This window comes from Panulirus ornatus, chromosome 15 (assembly GCF_036320965.1).
Source record: "Panulirus ornatus isolate Po-2019 chromosome 15, ASM3632096v1, whole genome shotgun sequence".
Classification (NCBI taxonomy): Eukaryota; Metazoa; Arthropoda; class Malacostraca; order Decapoda; family Palinuridae; genus Panulirus; species Panulirus ornatus.
The window spans coordinates 31867745-31893462 of record NC_092238.1 but is presented as its reverse complement, the minus strand read 5'-3'; the positions used below and the strand labels follow the sequence as shown (position 1 = coordinate 31893462).

The 25718-nt window shown below is 39.8% G+C and overlaps 1 protein-coding gene across 2 annotated transcripts in view; it reads right to left on the bottom strand.

The window, feature by feature from the left end:
* The window catches only part of LOC139753823 (protein FAM76A-like), a 148130-nt gene that overhangs the window by 79517 nt on the left and 42895 nt on the right, over positions 1 to 25718 (bottom strand). For both annotated transcript variants that reach the window (XM_071670726.1, XM_071670727.1), the window contains exon 4: positions 18361 to 18497. In XM_071670726.1, the coding sequence (XP_071526827.1) occupies positions 18361 to 18497 (137 nt within the window). The remainder of the gene's footprint in view (positions 1 to 18360; positions 18498 to 25718) is intronic.

Genomic DNA, 25718 nt, shown 5'->3' with positions numbered 1-25718 from the left:
GAATGCAAGAGTTTTGGAAAGAGGGACAAGTATGAAGTCTGTTGGGGATGAGAGAGCTTGCGAAGTGAGTCAGTTGTTGTTCGCTGATGATACAGCGCTGGTGGCTGATTCATGTGAGAAACTGCAGAAGCTGGTGACTGAGTTTAGTAAAGTGTGTGAAAGAAGAAAGTTAAGAGCAAGGTTATTAGGTACAGTAGGGTTGAGGGTCAAGTCAATTGGGAGCTGAGTTTGAATGGAGAAAAACTGGAGGAAGTGAAGTGTTTTAGATATCTGGGAGTGGATCTGGCAGCGGATGGAACCATGGAAGCGGAAGTGGATCATAGGGTGGGGGAGGGGGCGAAAATTCTGGGAGCCTTGAAGAATGTGTGGAAGTCGAGAACATTATCTCGGAAAGCAAAAATGGGTATGTTTGAAGGAATAGTGGTTCCAACAATGTTGTATGGTTGCGAGGCGTGGACTATGGATAGAGTTGTGCGCAGGAGGATGGATGTGCTGGAAATGAGATGTTTGAGGACAATGTGTGGTGTGAGGTGGTTTGATCGAGTAAGTAACGTAAGGGTAAGAGAGATGTGTGGAAATAAAAAGAGCGTGGTTGAGAGAGCAGAAGTGGGTGTTTTGAAATGGTTTGGTCACATGGAGAGAATGAGTGAGGAAAGATTGACCAAGAGGATATATGTGTCGGAGGTGGAGGGAACGAGGAGAAGAGGGAGACCAAATTGGAGGTGGAAAGATGGAGTGAAAAAGATCTTGTGTGATCGGGGCCTGAACATGCAGGAGGGTGAAAGGAGGGCAAGGAATAGAGTGAATTGGAGCGATGTGGTATACCGGGGTTGACGTGCTGTCAGTGGATTGAATCAAGGCATGTAAAGCGTCTGGGGTAAACCATGGAAAGCTGTGTAGGTATGTATATTTGCGTGTGTGGACGTATGTATATACATGTGTATGGGGGTGGGTTGGGCCATTTCTTTCGTCTGTTTCCTTGCACTACCTCGCAAACGCGGGAAAAAAAAAAAAAAAAAAAAAAAAAAAAAAAGTTTCAAGAAATAAAAATACTTATGAGACAAACAAGAATACACTGGTGGTGCTTTATAAATACTCAACAGATAAAGAGATAGAAAGTGGAACAAAAGAAAAAATTTGGGACATCATAAAAGAGAAACAAATTCAAAAAACACTCTGAGCCAAGTAATGTATGGCATGATTCTGAGAACTTTCCCTACCAGCACCAGAAAACTATGAATGAAAATGAAAATATATGAGTAAAACAGAATACTGGTGTGTTATACCATCACCAATGAAACTAATGGATATAAACAAATTATAGAAAATTCAGTAGCACTTCAAAAGCAAAATCAAAAAAGGATGGAAAATGTTAACTAAGATGAATGGTTGAAAGAACTATAACTATATACCCTACAAAGATGCAGAGGAAGATATGAGCTAATCTACACATGGCAACAAACTGAAGGTATAAAAAAATATACTACACCTGAAAGCCTCACACAGGAAGCTAAAGGGTAATCAAATCTTCAAGAATTCCATGGCACAAACCAAAAATAAATCAGGCAAAAATATATGACAGACAACCCAACCAAAAACCTAGAATGACAATTCAACATACTGCCAAGAGAAATAAGAGACATGCATAGACAACAGAAACTTTTAAAAAAGTACTTCATATGTGGTTGAAATCAGTCCCAGATGAACCAAAAATAAATAATCATGTAATGCAGGAAGCAACTGAGAAGAATCCTATTCATCAAGTATAAGATGCAGAGAGTGTTTCACCCTAGCCCTGCTAACACAGCAAAAACATGTTGTATGTACTCATAGGTAAGTTTTCTTCCACCAAGTAGCATCAACACATGCAAACAACTGCTCTGAAGATAATCTCAAACAAACCATAAAATACAAGTGAGTACCACACGGAAAGTATTGAATGACATGAATGGGTGATGAACTGATGGAAAATAAAAAATAAATGCAGTGTATCGGTGAATTGGGAATATTTCAAAAATAAAGATAAGGCAGTCTCAGGAGCTGTAAAAAGTCTAAACAAAAGAATATGAATGAGGTACTAAAGTGTGATGATAACACTGAGGCTAATGAAACCGATGCACTGTAATGAAAATGCATCTATTGGGAAATCTTAAAAATAACACTGTACACATAATCCTCAAAAATGGCTGAATGATTGAAATACATAAAGTATACTTTAAAATACTTGGATATAAGAGAAATAAGAAGTGGCACTGGAGTTCACTAGTCATGGAGACTGTATTGCTGTGGCCAACCTGTTGAGGAAATTCTACTTGGGAACAGGCATCAGAGATATATGGATAGATAGATAGATAGATCAACAGATAAATATGAAGATAGACAGAACACAAAAACTACCAGAAAACAATAAGTATAGAGAAATAACTTATCATACCCACAAAAATATAGATTAGAAATACAATCAAGTACAATATTTCAAATTTGGAAAACTGAGATGGCTGCCATCAGGTGCCCACTGAATGCAAACTTGACTTAATATCATAATCTTATAATCAGCTCAAAATACTTACATAAACAAAAAAGGTGTTACTGTTTATGAAGTATGTCAGTGATCAACCAGTTCAAAACAGTGTATGAAGGAGTGACTAATTCTATACATCAAACAAACCAAGGAAGAACTAACAAACAAATTTATGCTTGAAAAATGACTAAAAAAGAGAATCGGGTGTGGAAAGAAGAAAGAGTGGTAGCCTGAAACTTGCCAAGATTTTTTTTAAGTTGGAGGCTCCAATCACAAACAAAAGTCCACATCAAAGCTGGGCCTTCATTGAAATACAAATAGGTTAATGAAAAGGAAAGAGCCAAGGAAGAGTATTTAAGTATAATCAATTTTGTTATAATAATAAAATGGGAAATAATAAAACAGTCAGTATTAAAACTATAAAATAGAAAGAAGCATGACAGTATGAAGAGAAATAACTGAAGACAAAGTTGCAAGAGTTTAGTAATATAATCATTCATGCATTGGTATCTCTATTAAAGATTATGAAGTAACTAAACATATAAAATGTTGTGAATACGATAACAAACTGAAAATCAGAGATAATACATAAAAAGATCAAAGCAAAAAAGCTTAAAGATAACAATTTAGATTCATCCTCTCAATCACCATTCTCTCAAACACCTTACCAAGCACACTCAACAAACTTATACTTCTTTACTCAAACATTCACTTTTATCTCTCTTGCCTTTATAAAATAACACTATACAGGCGTTCTGCCAATCCTCAGATACCTCACCTTAAGCTATGCATACATTAAAAATCTTAACAACACAATTCACAGCTGTCATCTCATTTCTTGAGAAATTCAAATGCAATGGCGGCATACACCAAAGATCACCTTGGGGGAAATAATGATGATTCAGGAGAGGCAGAGGATGTGTGTATCTATGTAAGAAAAGAAACACAAGGAACTTTTTGCATTCTTCATGGATCTAGAGAAAGTGTGTGATAGAGCTGACAGAGATGCTCTGAGGAAGGTTTTACAAATATGGGAGGAAAGTTGCTGAAGCAGAGAAGTGTCTTTATCAAAAGAACAAGGTGTGTGTGTGTGAGTAGAAAGTTCAAATGGTAGCAAGAATACTATACCTGAGGAGGAAGATGTCCTACCTGGGGTACCAGTGTATGGCATTAGCCTCAATACTACTCATAATAATGATATCAGAAGCTAACAACAAAGTAAAGTAAAGAGGGTTACCAGTAAAGGTGAATCTGCAGAAGAGGTAGGCAATGACATTATGACTGTGGATCATAGGGTGGGGGAGGGGGCGAAAATTTTGGGAGCCTTGAAAAATGTGTGGAAGTCGAGAACATTATCTCGGAAAGCAAAAATGGGTATGTTTGAGGGAATAGTGGTTCCAACAATGTTGTATGGTTGCGAGGCGTGGGCTATGGATAGAGATGTGCGCAGGAGGATGGATGTGCTGGAAATGAGATGTTTGAGGACAATGTGTGGTGTGAGGTGGTTTGATCGAGTAAGTAACGTAAGGGTAAGAGAGATGTGTGGAAATAAAAAGAGCGTGGTTGAGAGAGCAGAAGAGGGTGTTTTGAAATGGTTTGGGCACATGGAGAGAATGAGTGAGGAGAGATTGACCAAGAGGATATATGTGTCGGAGGTGGAGGGAACGAGGAGAAGAGGGAGACCAAATTGGAGGTGGAAAGATGGAGTGAAAAAGATTTTGTGTGATCGGGGCCTGAACATGCAGGAGGGTGAAAGGAGGGCAAGAAATAGAGTGAATTGGAGTCATGTGGTATACAGGGGTTGACGTGCTGTCAGTGGATTGAAGCAGGGCATGTGAAGCGTCTGGGGTAAACCATGGAAAGCTGTGTAGGTATGTATATTTGCGTGTGTGGACGTGTGTATGTACATGTGTATGGGGGGGGGGGCATTTCTTTCGTCTGTTTCCTTGCGCTACCTCGCAGACGCGGGAGACAGCGACAAAGTATAAAAAAAAAAAAAAAAAAAAAAAAAAAAAAAAAAATTATTTATTCATTATACTTGATTGTGGGAGTATGTGATAGAATGTAAGAAAGTAAATTCTCGATTAATATGGGTAAAATTGAAAGTTGATGGAGAGAGGTGGGTGATTATTGGTGCATATGCACCTGGGCATGAGAAGAAAGATCATGAGAGGCAAGTGTTTTGGGAGCAGCTAAATGAGTGTGTTAGCGGTTTTGATGCACGAGACCGGGTTATAGTGATGGGTGATTTGAATGCAAAGGTGAGTAATGTGGCAGTTGAGGGAATAATTGGTATGCATGGGGTGTTCAGTGTTGTAAATGGAAATGGTGAAGAGCTTGTAGATTTATGTGCTGAAAAAGGACTGATGATTGGGAATACCTGGTTTAAAAAGCGAGATATACATAAGTATACTTATGTAAGTAGGAGAGATGGCCAGAGAGCGTTATTGGATTACGTGTTAATTGACAGGCGTGCGAAAGAGAGACTTTTGGATGTTAATGTGCTGAGAGGTGCAACTGGAGGGATGTCTGATCATTATCTTGTGGAGGCTAAGGTGAAGATTAGTATGGGTTTTCAGAAAAGAGGAGTGAATGTTGGGGTGAAGAAGGTGGTGAGAGTAAGTGAGCTTGGGAAGGAGACCTGTGTGGGGAAGTACCAGGAGAGACTGTGTACAGAATGGAAGAAGGTGAGAACAATGGAAGTAAGGGGAGTGGGGGAGGAATGGGATGTATTTAGGGAATCAGTGATGGATTGCGCAAAAGATGCTTGTGGCATGAGAAGAGTGGGAGGTGGGCTGTTTAGAAAGGGTAGTGAGTGGTGGGATGAAGAAGTAAGAGTATTAGTGAAAGAGAAGAGAGAGGCATTTGGACGATTTTTGCAGGGAAAAAATGCAATTGAGTGGGAGAAGTATAAAAGAAAGAGACAGGAGGTCAAGAGAAAGGTGCAAGAGGTGAAAAAAAGGGCAAATGAGAGTTGGGGTGAGAGACTATCAGTAAATTTTAGGGAAAATAAAAAGATGTTCTGGAAGGAGGTAAATAGGGTGCGTAAGACAAGGGAGCAAATGGGAACTTCAGTGAAGGGCGTAAATGGGGAGGTGATAACAAGTAGCGGTGATGTGAGAAGGAGATGGAATGAGTATTTTGAAGGTTTGTTGAATGTGTCTGATGACAGAGTGGCAGATATAGGGTGTTTTGGTCGAGGTGGTGTGCAAAGTGAGAGGGTTAGGGAAAATGATTTGGTAAACAGAGAAGAGGTAGTAAAAGCTTTGCGGAAGATGAAAGCCGGCAAGGCAGCAGGTTTGGATGGTATTGCAGTGGAATTTATTAAGAAAGGGGGTGACTGTATTGTTGACTGGTTGGTAAGGTTATTTAATGTATGTATGACTCATGGTGAGGTGCCTGAGGATTGGCGGAATGCGTGCATAGTGCCATTGTACAAAGGCAAAGGGGATAAGAGTGAGTGCTCAAATTACAGAGGTATAAGTTTGTTGAGTATTCCTGGTAAATTATATGGTAGGGTATTGATTGAGAGGGTGAAGGCATGTACAGAGCATCAGATTGGGGAAGAGCAGTGCGGTTTCAGAAGTGGTAGAGGATGTGTGGATCAGGTGTTTGCTTTGAAGAATGTATGTGAGAAATACTTAGAAAAGCAAATGGATTTGTATGTAGCATTTATGGATCTGGAGAAGGCATATGATAGAGTTGATAGAGATGCTCTGTGGAAGGTATTAAGAATATATGGTGTGGGAGGCAAGTTGTTAGAAGCAGTGAAAAGTTTTTATCGAGGATGTAAGGCATGTGTACGTGTAGGAAGAGAGGAAAGTGATTGGTTCTCAGTGAATGTAGGTTTGCGGCAGGGGTGTGTGATGTCTCCATGGTTGTTTAATTTGTTTATGGATGGGGTTGTAAGGGAGGTAAATGCAAGAGTCCTGGAAAGAGGGGCAAGTATGAAGTCTGTTGGGGATGAGAGAGCTTGGGAAGTGAGTCAGTTGTTGTTCGCTGATGATACAGCGCTGGTGGCTGATTCATGTGAGAAACTGCAGAAGCTGGTGACTGAGTTTGGTAAAGTGTGTGGAAGAAGAAAGTTGAGAGTAAATGTGAATAAGAGCAAGGTTATTAGGTACAGTAGGGGTGAGGGTCAAGTCAATTGGGAGGTGAGTTTGAATGGAGAAAAACTGGAGGAAGTGAAGTGTTTTAGATATCTGGGAGTGGATCTGTCAGCGGATGGAACCATGGAAGCGGAAGTGGATCATAGGGTGGGGGAGGGGGCGAAAATTTTGGGAGCCTTGAAAAATGTGTGGAAGTCGAGAACACTATCTCGGAAAGCAAAAATGGGTATGTTTGAGGGAATAGTGGTTCCAACAATGTTGTATGGTTGCGAGGCGTGGGCTATGGATAGAGATGTGCGCAGGAGGATGGATGTGCTGGAAATGAGATGTTTGAGGACAATGTGTGGTGTGAGGTGGTTTGATCGAGTAAGTAACGTAAGGGTGAGAGAGATGTGTGGAAATAAAAAGAGCGTGGTTGAGAGAGCAGAAGAGGGTGTTTTGAAATGGTTTGGGCACATGGAGAGAATGAGTGAGGAGAGATTGACCAAGAGGATATATGTGTCGGAGGTGGAGGGAACGAGGAGAAGAGGGAGACCAAATTGGAGGTGGAAAGATGGAGTGAAAAAGATTTTGTGTGATCGGGGCCTGAACATGCAGGAGGGTGAAAGGAGGGCAAGAAATAGAGTGAAGTGGAGTCATGTGGTATACAGGGGTTGACGTGCTGTCAGTGGATTGAAGCAAGGCATGTGAAGCGTCTGGGGTAAACCATGGAAAGCTGTGTAGGTATGTATATTTGCGTGTGTGGACGTGTGTATGTACATGTGTATGGGGGGGGGGGGGGGGTTGGGCCATTTCTTTCGTCTGTTTCCTTGCGCTACCTCGCAAACGCGGGAGACAGCGACAAAGTATAAAAAAAAAAAAAAAAAAAAAAACTTGATTGCCGTTTCCCGCATCAGCGAGGTAGCACCAGGAAACAGACAAAGAATGGCCTATCCACTCATATACACACATAAATGCCCATACATGTACATATACATACATATACACATACATACCAATATATACACATATACATACATATACATACACATACACAGACATATACATATATACACATATACATATTCATACCTGCTTGACTGCTTAATTCATTTACATGTGTGTGTGTGTGTGTGTGTGTGTGTGTGTGTGTGTGTGTGTGTGTGTGTGTGTGTGTGTGTGTGTGTGTGTGTGTGTGTGTGTCACCTCTAGTCTGCTGATGACATGGTGCTTGTACCAGATTCAACTGAGAAACTAAAGAGCTGATGTCTGAGTTTGGGAGTGGGTGTAAGAGGAGAAGAGATAGTTGACAGTAAACATAAGAAAGGTTATTAGGATTTGCAGGGAAGAGACAAGTTCATTGGAGTGTGAGTTTGAATAGAGAGAACCTGGAGAAAGTGGCATGTTTTTAGATACTTGAAGCAGACATGGCAGCAAACGGAAACATGGAAACTAAAGTCACCCACAGGGTAGTTGAGGGTGCTAAGGTCCTGAACATATTGAGGAGTGTGAGTGGGAACAGGGAGATCACTATCTGTGAGGGCAAAGATTGGTATGTTTGAAGGTACTTTACAGTAGTCCCTACAGCAATGCATGGATAAGATACATGGGCCCCAGATAAACAAGTAAAGCAATAACCTGAGTTAGTGCTCTGTTTCATTAAGGTGCTCTAGTCTGCACCTTAGACCACTACTATTGCTAAAAAAAAAATATAAAAGAAGTCATAAGTTATGTGTACATACACCATGCCTGGATAAGCTTTCTTTGTTTAAACTAATTTACCCAATCAGAGCGCCATCCACACATACGTTCTCCTTCAGTAAGTGTCAAGTGCCCTCCTCTGTTAGTAAACATTAATTTTGCTGCACCTACAAATTTTTCAATATTACCATGACTATTTTTTACTCATCATGTCTGGAAAACTGCCTGCAAGTTTTAGTGCTGCTAGTGATCTACAGTGCCACAGAAAATCCTCTCTTTAGATGTAAAATTACAAGTGTTGTGAGGATAGGAAGGTGAGCTGATGTTAGTGATGCTTTCAAACTGGCTACATCTACAGTTTGGACCATAATTAGGAATGCAGACAAGATCAAAAAAATTCTGCCACAATAACCACAATGTTAATGGCAATTAAAGGTGACTTGTTCAAGGCAGTTTGTCAGACAAAAATGGAAGGTAGGCTAAGCATATGGTTGGATAACCATATGCAACATAATGTGCTATTAAGCAAATTCATCAACACAGAAAATCAAGAAGAATCAAGTACCTGCAGGAAGAAGGAGATGGCTCAGAAACAATCTCAGCATGCAAAGGTTGGTTTGATCAGTTCAAATGGTGCAGTAACTAACAAAGCATTCACACTTGTAATGAAGCTGCAAGCAGGGACACACAGGCTGTCCAGGAATTTCTTGCCACCCTCAAAGCTATCACTGAGTGTGACAACTATCCTCCCTAGCTAGCTTTCAATGCTGATGAAACAGGCCATGAAGAATGCCATCCCATACTTTCATTTCTTGAGAAAAGAGGCATGCTTCTGCATTCAAGGCAGCAAAACACCGCTTAACACTGATATTGGGGGGTAAAGCATCAAGAGACTTCAAGCCAAACCTGATGGACGCTCATCTACCACTCTGAAACACTATATGCCATGGAAATCAAACAAGAAGGCCTCAGTGACAATTCATATTTTCCTGCTGTAGTTGTGTCACATTTCTGCCCAACAGTGAAGTGCTAATGTGAAAGAAAAAGCCATGAACTCAGGGTGTTGTTGGTGTTCAATAATGCCCTAGGCAACCCTAAGAATCTAGACACTTCAGACATATATACCTGTAGAGTGGTCTACTTTCCACATAATACAACTTCCATGATCCAGATAATGAATCAGGGAGTCAGATCAAAATTCAAGGCATTCTACTTCATCATACCTTCAGACAACTTGTTGAGGAAATAAAGGCAAAAATAAACAATCTATCAGAAAATTTTGGAATAACTAACACATCAAAAAGACCATATATAACATCAGAACAGTCTGGGATGAAGTAATTAACTATTCCATGGACAGAAATTGGAAAAGGATACAGCCAGAAACATACAACAACCTCTTGGGCTTTGATGCAGCCCAAGCAATCACAACTGACTATGTCAAGTTGGTCAATGAGGCAGGACTGGGAGATACTGATGTGGATGATGTAGATGAGCTACTGCAGTCTCATGGTGACAGTCCTACTAATGACCTGCGGGTACTGGCACAGCAATATACACAGACTGAGGCTGATGACTCACACAGAAAAGCTAGAGACACCACTAGAAAGAAAACTCCCCATAGCATTCAAGATCAAGAAAATCATGGAACAGTTTACTGAGAATGACTCAGACTGGCATAATTTCCTGTAACAGAATATTGCTCTAAAAGAAAAAAATTAAGAAAAGGCAGTCAACTATAAATGCCTTCTTCAAGAAACAACCAAAACTTATGGAGGAGCTGCAGGATGGCCCCTCACCACAGCAGTAACCTCTCCTCTCCTATTTTGTCTCGCACTGCTGTTGTGATGTGCTGCTGCTTTACTGCTGTGTAACCATAACTACAGCTGATTAATGTGTTCTAATTTTCATAGTATGCATATGTCTTCCTGCATGACATAAAACTGTGTGTAGTTAACTGAAGCACAAGTGCATGGGGGCAGAAATGGTGGTGAGGTTGAATGTCAGCTATTGAGGTCTGCCTGGCAATGCAACTAGCGCATGCTACCATTCTCTTCCACTCCACCTCTCTAACCACCCCCCAACTTTCTTCTTTTTCACTCATTTCAAGATTTTTGTAACTTATGTTGATGGGATACAACATTGTTAATTTATACTTACCCTCAATTTTGTGGGTAGACATCAGAAGTTAAACAGCATCTGGCAGTGCTGCAGCTAGTGTTATAAAAAAAAAAACAGATGTATCATTTCCTCGCCACTTACCACAATCTCCCTCACCACCACCACCACCACCCCCAACATCGTCACTATCCCTGTAATCACCACCTAAATCACAATTTCAGTGATGCTGAGATGGACTAATTTCAGCCAGAGCAAAGCCATACAACATCAACTGCCTTCTACTATCTGCCTAAACTCTGCATCTCCTCAGCACACTGCTTCTCTTACTCACTGTACTATAATCATCTCTATTCATCAAATGAATATCATTCATGATACAACACTATGTTATTTCTTTGTTATTCATTTTTTTTTTTTTTTTAATACTTTGTCGCTGTCTCCCGCGTTTGCGAGGTAGCGCAAGGAAACAGACGAAAGAAATGGCCCAACCCCCCCCATACACATGTACATACACACGTCCACACACGGAAATATACATACCTACACAGCTTTCCATGGTTTACCCCGGACGCTTCACATGCCTTGATTCAGTCCACTGACAGCACGTCAACCCCTGTATACCACATCGCTCCAATTCACTCTATTCCTTGCCCTCCTTTCACCCTCCTGCATGTTCAGGCCCCGATCACACAAAATCCTTTTCACTCCATCTTTCCACCTCCAATTTGGTCTCCCTCTTCTCCTCGTTCCCTCCACCTCCGACACATATATCCTCTTGGTCAATCTTTCCTCACTCATTTATTCTCTCCATGTGCCCAAACCATTTCAAAATTAATGAATATAACGTTATGTAATAATCTATATTCATTAATAATTGTATGCAGGTAAATGGAAGTAGATAGGCAGCGAATGACTAGGGAGGTGTATTACCAGTACTACCTGCCTGAGTACTGGGAGGGTTAGCGATGGCTGTGTAGTAAGCCGGCACTTCAGTAGCTATCAAGCTGCATTCCTCTGACCAAGGCAGCTGTCTTTTCTTTCTGCCTTACCCTCACATGGACTACTAGCATTCTGTCCACAAACATAAAATCTCCCCTTGACAACACTTAACTCACACAGCTCATTCTTCGTAACTCTAGATTTCCCTGTGATGAGCACTATGCATTAGCCCTGACAACACTTAATTCACACAGCTCATTCTTCATAACTCTAGATTTCCCTGTGGTGAGCACTGTGCATTAGCCCTGTCTTTTAGTAAAATGAAAGGAGCAGTAGACAGAAGTAGTAGGTAGGAGCATTTAGGCAGGAGCATTAGGAAGAAATATTAGGTAGTAGTAGGAGGTAGGAGCATTAGGTAAAAGCAGTCAGTAGGAACATTAAGTAGGAGCCTCTGCAAACACTACACTAGAGGTGCCCTCTGCCAGTGGCCTGTTAAGGATCAGGCACTAAAAACTATGAAGCAACAATGGAGTTCACTAATTAAAAAAACTATTGCCACGGCCAACTCCTTAAGGGAGTTCCATTTGGAACAGGTCTTAGAGACATAGATGGATAGACAAATAGATTAATACCTGTAACCCTCGTTTCCAATACTGTACATATCTCATGGGTAAAAAATAATGTCATCAAGAACATATCTACACATAAGCAATGGTATAATGACTAATAGAGAGCCGTTTCACTTTGGACTCCATTTTTCCAGGAACCTAACCTGAGCACTAACCAGGTTATTGATGTATGAAAGCAGGTGAATGTGTTGGAAACGAAATGTTTGAGGACAATAGTTGGTGGAAGGAAACTCAATTGCATGTGAAATGATAGGGTAAGCAAGAGATGTAGCAATAAGAGTAGAATGTATAAGAGAGTTTAAGAGGGTGTGCCGAAATTATCTGGACATGTGGAGATGAGTATGGAGAGGATGATTTAGAGGGTATACATGTCAGAGGTAGACAGAAAAAGGAAACAGGGAACATTGAATACACCTAGAGAAGTCTTCGAGGATTTTCTAGCCTTGCAGGCCAGGCTGGGCCTATGCTGTTAAAAGGAGTTGAAAGGATGAAGTGAAGGAAGCCATGAGTACTCAGGGATTGAACATGCAGGAAGATAAGAATCATGCATGGGATAAAGCAAATTAGAACATTGTGGAATAACATGGGTGACAAGCTGTCAGTGGGCTGAAACAGGGAATATAAATGGTCGGGAAAAAGCATGGAAAGGTCTGAGGGGTCTCTGGGTTTGGCATATCCTACAAGGCAAATACAGAGCAGATATGAGAGAATAAGTCTGTTAAACCAAAATTGGCAGAAATGTAAAAATTTACCATGTAGTGGGATGGCACACACTACCAGAAGCATACTGTGTAACTCTTGGGAAGGAAAACATGAGTGCCAATTAGAGAAAATATACGATGAAAAGAGAGGGTATTGATGGCACTGTAATACACGCACTCAGAGGAAAAAGAGGACAAAGTTTAAAGCTTAGGTAAGGAAGGAGGATATGACAATCTTGATAAGAAAACAGGAAATAAATAAAGAACTTGAAAATTATAATGATATCCTAGAAAGAAGCAAAAGAACATAAACACGAAAAATACAGAAAATTATTATGAGCCAAGACAAAACTACATACGAAAGCACAAGAATGAAATTAAAGGATGACAGGAAACAGATGGTAAGTGAAGAAACTTGGGAACGTTGATAAATAAGATGAAAGCCAATACCACATCGAGACCTAGCCAACAGCTAAACTAAATATTTAGTGCAACCTCAGTGTATGAATTTCTAATGAATTTAAAAACTATAAATCTTTTTGTCTTACCATTACAAAGAGCTTTTTTCTAGAAAAAAATTATGTATATATCAATATAGTTAGTTATCTGCTGATGACAGCATTGGTAGAAAATTCAAGTGAGAAACTACAGAAGCTGGAGTTTGATTTTGGGAAAGTGTATGAAAGGAGAAACCTTACAGTAAATGTGAATACCAGCAATGTTATCAGGTCTAGCAATGACGACAAGTTATTTGGAGTGTGAGTATGAATGGAAAGAACTTGGAGGAAGTAGACTGTTTCAGATACCCAAGAGTGAATATAGTAACAAATGGAACAATGGGAAATGAAGTAAGCTATATGGTAGGTAAGCTAGCAAAGGTCCTGGGCACACTAAGGAATGTGTGGAAAGAAAGATTACGTCTTTCAGGTATGGTCGACGGTATGCTACTTCTGACTGACTGTATGGATAAGAGGAGTGGGCCATAGGCAAATATGTAAGGAAAAGAGTGGAATATTGTTGACAATGAAATGTTTGGGGGCAATATGTGGTATAGGAGAGGGTCTGGTTGAAAAAAAAAATATGATAAAACAGAGGCATAGCATTAAAAAGAATGTGTACAAGTGGGTGTGCTGAAATGGTTGGGATATATGGATAGTATGCATGGAGAAAATCACAAAAATGGTGTAAACATTAGAAGTGGAGGAAACACATAAATGTGGGTAACCAAAGAGGAGGTAAAAGGATGAAGGTTTGGGGCCTCAACATGCAAAAGGGTATGAGGCATGCAAGGGATAAAGTATATAAAAGTAATGTATGACATGCTGTCAGTGTGCTGATACAGCACATGAAGCAATCAAGGGAAACCACAGAAAGGTTTGTGTGGATTTTTTGAAGATGGGGTTCTAGTTTTCATGCATTCTGCACGACAGCTAGAGTGTGGATGTGTGAACATGGATGAGAAAAAATATCAATGGAGTAACATGTTGCTTACATGTGTGGTAAGATTATAAAATGAATAAATGTCTAGACTGCAAAATGGCAGGCATACAACGCATATACCCTTATAACGTATCATATACACATCTCAATATATGATCAGATAAAATTCCTAATTGTATGTATCACATTATTTTCTTCTTTCATACATGATCACCGTTTCCCATGTTAACGAAGTAGCAGCAGGAAACAGAAAGAATGGCACATCCACTCCGCCACCCCACCCATGAGGAAACAGCACCAAATGCATGAGAGAAAAGAAAAAAATTATACACATTCTCTTTTCTTCCCTACACCCAATCACCATCCCCTCCATAAGTTACGTGACACCAAAAAACAGACAAAGAAAGGCCACAGCCATTCATATCCATACATAAGCTGTCATGGGTAATGCACCAAACCACAGCACCCTATCCATAGCCAGGCCCCAGAGACTTTTCCATGATTTACCCTGGACATTTCACATATGCTGATTCAGTCCATCAACAGCATGTTGACCCCTGTATACCATATCGTTCATATTCACTCTATTCCTTGCATGCTTTTCACCCTCATGCATGTTCAAGCACCAATCACTCGAAATCTTTTTCACTCCATCCTTCCATCTCCAATTTGGTCACCCCACTCTCCTTGTTCACTCCGCTTCTGATGCAAATATCCTCTTTGTCAACCTTTCCTTACTCATTCTCTCCTTAGGTCCAAACCATTTCAATGCACCCTCTTCTGGTCTCTCAATACATTTTTTTTACTACCACACATCTCTCTCTTACCCTTTCATTGTTTACTCAATCAAACCACCTCACTCCACATATCATCCTTAAACATTTCATTTCCAACACATCCAGCCTCTTCTGCACAAACTTATTAATAGCCTATGCCTTGCAACCAAATAATATTGTTGGTATTAATATTTCTTAAAATATACCCATTTTTGCCCTCCAAGATAACATTCTCTCTTTCCACATATTCTTCAGCACTCCCAGAACATTTGCCCTCTCCCCCAACCTCTCTGGTTGCTGCACACAAAAGGCATGCATGGGAAAGAGTGAACTGGAATGATGTGGTATAAAGGGGTCGACGCGCTGTCTTTCAGGTATGACTCACTTCCATTTTCATGGTTCCATTCGCTGCTATGTCCACTCCCGGATATCTAACACACTTCACTCCCTCCAATTTTTCTCTATCTAAACTTACTTATATACCTATATATTCTTTTTCATACTCGATCACATTTTCCTGCATTAACGAGGAAAATGCCAAGAACAGACAAAGAAAGGCCACAATCGCACACATCCGTTCTTTAGCTGTCATGTGTAATGCATTGAAACCACAAACCTTTCCATGGTTTACTCTGGTTGCTGCACACAAAAGGCGTGCATGGGAAAGAGTGAACTGGAATGATGTGGTATAAAGGGGTCGACACGCTGTCAATGTCTATATGAAGTTTACTGATATAAATCGTCAAAAATTATTTAAAAGCTCTTTCTCTGCCATCTGGATAGTAAAAAAAATCATGCACTTTCTCCTAATGCATTATGATGGTTATGCAGCAGCTAAGTTGGCAACACTCCTGGATATTCAATTTGAACCTCGGAAGCTTACAATCCCAAGCCTTCATAAACTCCTAAACTTGGTATGCTCAAACTTAATATCAAATGCATATATCAATCAGGGGCCCTTGCTTCCACCACCCCTCAAGCTCACTATTTGTGCACAATATGATTCACAAGCTGTAAAGCTAAAATCTTAAAAAAACAGGAAGCGCCACCTGAAGTTCTTGGGTCAACAGCTGAGAGGGTGCATGACAGCTGAAGGGTGGATGTGGGCAAATGGAGTCAGTTCATCTGTTCCTTGTGCTAACCCAGTATAGCAGAAAACAGTGAACAAATATGAAAAATAATATTCAGCTCATGAATTATAAGAGTAATGATGCTGTAGTCACAGTCATCAAAAGCTTTTGCAAAGTCTCTGATTATCAATTAAGCATTCTGCTTGTTCTCTAGTACTTAAACAATTCTGGTGTACTGATTAAGAGAAAGCAAGAGATATGGTCTTCCCACCTGAAACCAAATATAATTACAGAGCTAGAAAATGCCCAGAGGCCCTTTATGAACTGCATCTATCTGGCAACTCAACTCCTAAATGAAACTAAAATCTCTGAAACTGCACCAACTACAATGCAGATTTCAGAGATATGTTATAAAAAATCTATAAAACAAAAAAATTGGAGGGTCTAGTCACTAACTTGCAAACAAAGACAAATTCCTTTCTGAGATAATAGAGAATGCAGAGAAGGGAAATCAATTCCAATAAAAAGCAAAAATGCAATAGGAAAGATTATGAATATGAATGTCAAGGGTCCACATCTACTAAGCCTAATCCTGACATACATAAGGAAAATTATGTAGAACACCGCACTTCTTCAGAAAGATACAAAAGATGCTTGGAAACTTACTCCAAGGTGTTCCCAGAGCAGCCAGCTTCAGCAACATATAATAATGAAACAAACAATGTCAAACAGCCTGGCAGACCAAGCAGTGGGAGTAGAAAATAACCCTCAAAACAGTCATAAGGTTGCATAATGTAATGCAATAACTAAAATCACACATGTATTAATTCTATTGAGAAGAGACTGGATATACATAGTAATTCACATATAAAAAATCCTTGCAGGCTTAGTGCTTCACATCAGAAAATCACCAACTAATATAACACATGAAAAACTTTTCTTTTTCTTTCTTTCAAACTATTCACCATTTCCCGCATTAGCGAGGTAGCGTTAAGAACAGAGGACTGGGCCTTTGAGGGAATACCCTCACCTGGCCCAATTCTCTGTTCCTTCTTTTGGAAAATTAAAAAAAACGAGAGGGGAGGATTTCCAGCCCCCCGCTCCCTCCCCTTTTAGTCGCCTTCTACGACACGCAGGGAATACGTGGGAAGTATTCTTTCTCCCCTATCCCCAGGGATAGGGGAGAAAAACTATAACACAATAAAAATATATAGGTATCATAAATATAACAGGGAGAGCAGTATAAACTTCCAAAGTCCAAAAGTTTTAATCACTACACTGAAGTATCACACACATGATGGACCATCCAAGGAGAAAATTCAAGCCCACTGAAAGAAAAAATGTACCTGACCAGACAGACTGACGAGGATACAAAGGCTTCTGAGGCACAGCATCAAACAGCCTAAATATCACATGAGCAACAGTTCAGCTTGTCTCTAAACCCAGATGGGAAGAAAGAGATGAGCCTCCAAAACCAACACAAGATAAGCTTAGAGTACAATATTCACAAATCAGTCCCATGCATAAATAATAAAATACATATTTCAACCATCCAAAAGATACCTTTCTTCTTTGCAAACTTTAAAGATGTACAAAACCTTACAATATAGAAATATTATGAGCAGATACCCTGAAAAATTTGTAACACTGCCATTTACTATGATGGCCTACATTCCTAGACACATGGGAATATCACGTAAGTAAAGACATATCTGTTGTGAGTGCACATTGCAAAGGAATTTCTTAATGAATGCAGACTGTAATGACCATCTGCATTTTGCGAGATAATCATCAGAAAAAAAATTTCACTCACTATACTCACTCTCAATATTTTCCCAAGTTATAGTTAATATTACACATTTCAATATAAAAGCTATAAGTGTCCTTAGTGAAAAACTTCATATATCTCAATCAGAGTTTACACATATGAATCACATTTCTAATACTCATCATGTCAATCATTTATTTAGAAATATGGCTACAGGAATCAACAGCAGTTTCAAAGCATTATCACAGCCATAAACAGTATTACAAAACAAAAAATATTAGTTTTAATAAAAACAATTAAATCAAATCTTACACATAACAACATTATGTAACAGCACATTCACACTTGGCATATCTATATAAAATTATGATATTCACTGGCAAAGCTTTTTAAAAGATTACAGATGGCACTTGAAAAAACATCTATACAAAAAGTGTAACAAAGTGCCATTCAAGAATATCACAGCTATCAAAGACTTTTCCAAGAAACATATACATCAGTATGCATAAGACACCCTAATCCAATCAACAACTAGCTAACAATAATTACAATGGGCTTTTTGTAATTTATACAGCATAAAGAGTATTACAGTACTCCCTAACATACCTTTCCTTTTCCTTATGGTGACCAGAACGTGTCCCAAGTTTTATGTGAGAATGTCTGGCTGGATCCGTGACTTTTGTTTTTGCCAATGCACGCTTGTATGAAAGTGTACAGAGCCAACACAATACCTTTCCATCTACCTGCAAATGATAAAAAACTTAGTAAAGTTTCTTTCCCAGAATTTTCAGATACTGAACTATATTCATATGAAAAATACTAATGAAGAAAGAGGTAGAAAAATAGCTGTATGACTTAAAAACCCTTATGTAAATGAGAATTAACAGACACAGTCAAGTAAACAATTTCACTGATGTTAAAATCCTCAAAGTAACAGCAAAGAACATGCGCTTAGTGATGCCATTTAAGCACTGTTTTTCGTCAAATTCTTTATCTGATGGTTATTTTCAGTGCCTGCATGGTTTACAAAGTTTGACTATACAAATCTCTTAAAATATCAATGGCTGAGCTGTGTTCTTTTTAATATAAAATGAATCTATGGAATACTTCAATGAGACTTTTCAAATGAATAGTAGGAAACCTGAGCATGATGAAGAAATTTCACTCAGGAAACATCTGTAGAACAAGAGAGCCACAGAAACAAGGTAAATCAAGAATTAATTAAAGCCCTGGTTCTCTGCATATATCCAACAGACAAGTCACTCCTATAGCCATTCAAAAACATTGCATGAAATGCAATTTAACCCATCATGAATAAAGAACTAAGGGGAGGATCAGGTACATAAAGCCTCTGAACAAAACTCACACACATCCTTAACCCATGTGCAGTGTTTCAAAGCAAACATGAACTTCCTCATTCTTAAAAATCCTTCTTACATTTTCATTGTACACAATATGTTAATTCCTCAACTAAGACCAATGTTTCCATTCACTCATCTCCACAAGTGTTTTTATCTATCTATATATCTGAGGTCCATTCCCTTTAGGAACTCCCATCAAGGGGTGGCCATGATAAAAGTCTCCACTTATCCCTGTCCTCACATACACCATTCCATGCATCTTCCACCATTTCTCTTCTTCCAGTATTGTTCCACTCTACTCAATCATGTCACAGGTGGTCTTCCTCTCACACCAACACTTAAATTGTACTATCATACACTGTCCTTGTAAACTCCCAGTCTTACATTCTTTCCACATGTCCAAACCATTTCAAAGTATCATGTTTCTATGACTATACAATTCATTCCCTTTGCATTCCCTGCCATACCACATATCTAATACACCCCTTCATTTCTTTCTTAATTTCATCTAGTAACACCACATGTTCTCAGATAGCTCAATTCCACAGCCTGGATTTTTAACCTCTGTGACTCATTCCTGTTCATGTTTTCACTGCACAGGTCAGAGTGGGGAGGAATATGCTGCCCTTACACATGTCTTTAGTTCCATACTTACACCTCTACCCTCCACTATTCTATCAAGGTACCCAAAGACTCTTCTATCTTGTACTGCTCTTTCCCTTATCTCTCCTTCCACATCACCAAACTCACCCAAGACAGCTCCTAAATCCTCAAATTCTCTCAACTCTTCCAGTCTTTCTCTCCCCCATATCCAAAGCTAAATCTAGTACACTTTCTTCTTTCACTCTATATGGTTTTACAAAATCCATACTTCACCTCTGTTTCCTTTCAAACACCATTACTGTACCTCTACTTGAATTTACAGGTTGTACCTCTTTAATCTGGCAACCTTGGGACCTGGCTGTTGCCAGACCAAAGAAAATGTCAAAAACAGAAATTGACCCCTAAGTCATACACAGTTTGACAATTCAAACTCAAATCACTCTCACAGTCTTTCCAGATGTTCCTTTATCTAAATTTTTCACTAACTCAACCTTTTCAAGCATAGATAATGATTTATGCTTATGCTTATTAACACTAGCATCATCATCTGCAACTCTTGGTAGACATCCTGAAGGGCTAAAATACAGGTGAATATAAGAAATCAACGGGACTATTAATTAGCTCTGCTGCAGCGTAAACAGATTTTGGCTCCTTAGTGCTGCTAACAGTGCCATCCTGGTGGCAGATCCACAAACTAACAACTAATGGCAGCAGATTCAAAATGAGCCAGACCACAGAGCACTGGATTAGAGAAGTACAACCTTTACCTTCAACTGCCTATGCTTATACACATCATAAACTGCACTTACAGCCTTCTGCAACTCCTCTTCACTCTCCACAAACAACACAGTATCATCTGCAAACATGCTTGTCACTAGCCACCATATCTCTGCCACACTCCATCTCTGCACCCCCTTTACCTCATTTTGCATTATATCCTCCTTTCCTTTATTTTTCTTTTATTTCTCTTATCAGAAGGAGTCACGCGGGGAAAGCTCATCCTCCTCGAAGGCTCAGATTGGAGTGTCTAAATGTGTGTGGATGTAACCAAGATGAGAAAAAAGGAGAGATAGGTAGTATGTTTGAGGAAAGGAACCTGGATGTTTTGGCTCTGAGTGAAACGAAGCTCAAGGGTAAAGGGGAAGAGTGGTTTGGGAATGTCTTGGGAGTAAAGTCAGGGGTTAGTGAGAGGACAAGAGCAAGGGAAGGAGTAGCACTACTCCTGAAACAGGAGTGGTGGGAGTATGTGATACAGCGTAAGAAAGTAAACTCTAGATTGATATGGGTAAAACTGAAAGTGGATGGAGGGAGATGGGTGATTATTGGTGCATATGCACCTGGGCATGAGAAGAAAGATCATGAGAGGCAAGTGTTTTGGAAGCAGCTGAGTTAACGTGTTAGTAGTTTTGATGCACGAGACCGGATTATAGTGATGGGTGATTTGAATGCAAAGGTGAGTAATGTGGCAGTTGAGGGAATAATTGGTGTACATGGGGTGTTCAGTGTTGTAAATGGAAATGGTGAAGAGCTTCTAGATTTATATGCTGAAAAAGGACTGGTGATTGGGAATACCTGGTTTAAAAAGAGATATACATAAGTATACATATGTAAGTAGGAGCTATAGCCAGAGAGCATTATTGGATTACATGTTAATTGATAGGCATGCGAAAGAGAGACTTTTGGATGTTAATGTGCTGAGAGGTGCAACTGGAGGAATGTCTCATCATTATCTTGTGGAGGCGAAGGTGAAGAGTTGTAGAGGTTTTCAGAAAAGAAGAGAGAATGTTGGGGTGAAGAGAGTAGTGAGAGTAAGTGAGCTTGGGAAGGGGACTTGTGTGAGGAAGTACCAGGAGAGACTGAGTACAGAAAGGAAAAAAGAAGAGAACAAAGGAAGTAAGGGGAGTGGGGGAGGAATGGGATGTATTTAGGGAAGCAGTGATGGCTTGTGCAAAAGATGCTTGTGGCATGAGAAGCATGGGAGGTGGGTTGATTAGAAAGGGTAGTGAGTAGTGAGATGAAGAATAAGATTATTAGTGAAAGAAAAGAGAGGCGTTTGGACGATTTTTGCAGGGAAATAATGCAAATGACTGGGAATTGTATAAAAGAAAGCGGCAGGAGGTCAAGAGAAAGGTGCAAGAGGTGAAAAAGAGGGCAAATGAGAGTTGGGGTGAGAGTGTATCATTGAATTTTAGGGAGAATAAAAAGATGTTTTGGAAGGAGGTAAATAAAGTGCGTAAGACAAGGGAGCAAATGGGAACTTCAGTGAAGGGGGCTAATGGGGAGGTGATAACAAGTAGTGGAGATGTGAGAAGGAGATGGAGTGAGTATTTTGAAGGTTTGTTGAATGTGTTTGATAATAGAGTGGCAGATATAGGATGTTTTGGTCAAGGTGGTGTGCAAAGTGAGAGGGATAGGGAGAATGATTTGGTAAACAGAGAAGAGGTAGTAAAAGCTTTGCGGAAGATGAAAGCCGGCAAGGCAGCAGGTTTGGATGGTATTGCAGTGGAATTCATTAAAAAAGGGGGTGACTGTACTGTTGACTGGTTGGTAAGGTTATCTAATGTATGTATGACTCATGGTGAGGTGCCTGAGGATTGGCGGAATGCTTGCATAGTGCCACTGTACAAAGGCAAAGGGGATAAGAGAGAGTGCTAAAATTACAGAGGTATAAGTTTGTTGGGTATTCCTAGGAAATTATACAGGAGGGTATTGATTGAAAGGGTGAAGGCATGTACAGAGCATCAGACTGGGGAAGAGCAGTGTGGTTTCAGAAGTGGTAGAGGATGTGTGGATCAAGTGCTTGCTTTGAAAAATGTAAGTGAGAAATACTTAGAAAAGCAAATGGATTTGTATGTGGCATTTATGGATCTGGAGAAGGCATATGATAGAGTTGATAGATATGCTCTGTGGAAGGTATTAAAAATATATGGTGTGGGACATAAGTTGTTAGAAGCAGTGAAAAGTTTTTATCGAGGATGTAAGGCACGTGTACGTGTAGGAAGAGAGGAAAGTGATTGGTTCTCAGTTAATGGTGGTTTGCAGCAGGGGTGTGTGATGTCTCCATGATTGTTTAATTTGTTTATGGATGGGGTTGTTAGGGAGATGAATGCAAGAGTTTTGGAAAGAGGGGCAAGCATGCAGTCTGTTGTGGATGAGAGAGCTTGGGAAGTGAGTCAGTTGTTGTTCATTGATGATACAGCGGTGAGAAACTGCAGAAGCTGGTGACTGAGTTTGGTAAAGTGTGTGAAAGAAGAAAGTTGAGAGTAAATGTAAATAAGAGCAAGGTTCTTAGGTACAGTAGGGTTGAGGGACAAGTCAATTGGGAGGTAAGTTTGAATGGAGAAAAACTGGAGGATGTGAAGCGTTTTAGATATCTGGGAGTGGATTTGGCAGCAGATAGATCCATAAAAGTGGAAGTGAATCATAGGGTGGGGAGGGGGCAAAAGTTCTGGGAGCATTGAAAAATGTGTGGAAGTCAAGAACGTTATCTTGGAAAGCAAAAATGGGTATGTTTGAAGGAATAGTGGTTCCAACAATGTTATATGGCTGCGAGGCATGGGCTATAGATACAGTTGTGCGGAGGGTGGATGTGCTGGAAATGAGATGTTTGAGGACAATATGTGGAGTGAGGTGGTTTGATCGAGTAAGTAATGAAAGGGTAAGAGAGATGTGTGGTAATAAAAAGAATGTGGTTGAGAGAGCAGAAGAGGGTGTTTGAAATGGTTTGGTCACATGGAGAGAATGAGTGAGGAAAGATTGACAAAGAGGATATATGTGTCAGAGGTGGAGGGAACAAGGAGAAGTGGGAGACCAAACTGGAGCGAAAAAGATTTTGAGTGATCGGGGCCTGAACATGCAGGAGGGTGAAAGGCGTGCAAGGAATAGAGCAAATTGGAATGATGTGGTACACCGGGGTCGACATGCTATCAATGGATTGAACCAGGGCATGTGAAGCATCTGGGGTAAACCATGGAAAGTTTTGTGGGGCCTGGATGTGGAAAGGGAGCTGTGGTTTCGGTGCATTAAACATGACAGCTAGAGTCTGAGTGTGGACGAATGTGGCCCTTGTTGTCCTTTCCTAGCACTACCTCGCATGCATGCGGGGGGAGGGTGTCATTTCATGTGTGGCGGGGTGGCAATGGGAATGGATGAAAGCAGCAAGTATGAATATGTACATGAGTATATATGTATATGTCTGTGCATGTATATGTATGAATAGGTATGTATATGTGCGTGTTTGGGCATTTATATATATACACATATGTATGAGGGTGGGTTGGGCCATTCTTCCGTCTGTTTCCTTGCACTACCTCGCTAACACAGGAGACAGCGACAAAGCAAAACAGAATAAAAAATCATTAAAAAAAATATCAAAAAACCACGATGACAACAAATCCCTGCCTCACACAAACATGTATACCAAAACTTTCGCTCAACCTTCCACCCACTTTCACAAATGCATTTGCTCTCTGTAGAAGGCTTTCACACCATCTAACAGAAACCTAATCCATACATCCCCTACTTTCCCTATATCCCCCTTGGTCTTCACTTATTCTGCAATCAGTCAACATCATTCTAACAATCAAAATTCTTGCATACACTTTTCCTGGTATCCTTAACAGACTTATTCCCCTGTAAGTGCTAGATACATCCTAAGCATCTTTTCTTTTGAATAAAGGAACAATAATAGCTTTCACACAATCCTCAAGCATAATCTTCTGTTTCCATATTAAATCATATATCAGCTGCAGGCATTCTACCACACTTTCTCCATCACACTTCAGCATTTCAGCCATAATCCCATCCACTCCAGGTAACTTTCCTACCTATAGCCTCATTATTCCCCTTCTTACCTCCCTTTTTGTTAAGGCCCTTGCACTTGTACCTTCTTCCTTCAATCTTCCATACCCATGCATGTAACAATCACTGCTATGCCTTCTCCCATATTCATCAATTCACGAGTTTCTATTGCATCTAATACCCAACCACGCTCCTAACATCTTCATCTAAAACATTCCTAGTCCTAATCAATCTTCCCACTATATCTATCTACCTCTCCTTAGTTCACTTCTCCTTGTACCTTTTACTGTATTACTATATATCTTCTTGATCTATCAATCATCTGCCATATGTTCTATATGACCATACCATCCTAAAACACTTCCATTCACACATCTTTCTAAAGGCATCTTTATACCACATAACTTTCTAGCACCTTCCCTCTTTATTCTACATATCCTCCAAATTCTAACTATTTTATGCAAATCATCCATCTCTACTGTGCTTATTTTGTACCTCTTCTGACCTATACAGGCATACCTCACTATATGTTTAGGTTATAATCTTGAAAACCTGAATGAAAAGCATGAAACAGTTTGGCTGCTGCTTTTATGATAACTCCTTCTTCCCTTCAACTGCTAAGCTGTGGAATTCTCATTCTTCTTTTGTCTTCACTCTTCATATAATCTTTCTTCCTTTAAGAGTCAGACATATACACACCTACAGATCCCTGACTATTTCATACTCCTTTTATTTTTCTCTTTCATCCAAGATGCCCTTGATAGGGAAATGTTTTGCCAATGCCATGTCAGTCTCTAAAAAAAAATGAAACACATTTTCCCAGAGAGTTTGATTAAGAGAAATAATTGAAAAGAACAAGCTAAGGTGTTACGGCCATATAAAAAGAATGGAAGATGATATAAGCGAAGAAGTACTTGAATTGAACCCCTGAAAGAAGACATCCAGCAGGGCATCCAACAATGGGAAAGGGATGATATAACAGTTAGCATTGCTGACCATGATGCATTCACAAGCCAATCAGGGTTTTCTGAAGATCAATGTGCAGAATAATATGCAAAATTGTAATTTACACACTGTAATTTTACAGACTGTGTATTGAAAGCTCAAAAGCGTGAATCCAAGTAAGGAAGCCAACTTTTAATGGATATAATTAGTCATTCATGCAACCTTCTTAAGAGAACTGCATAAAAAAAATACAAA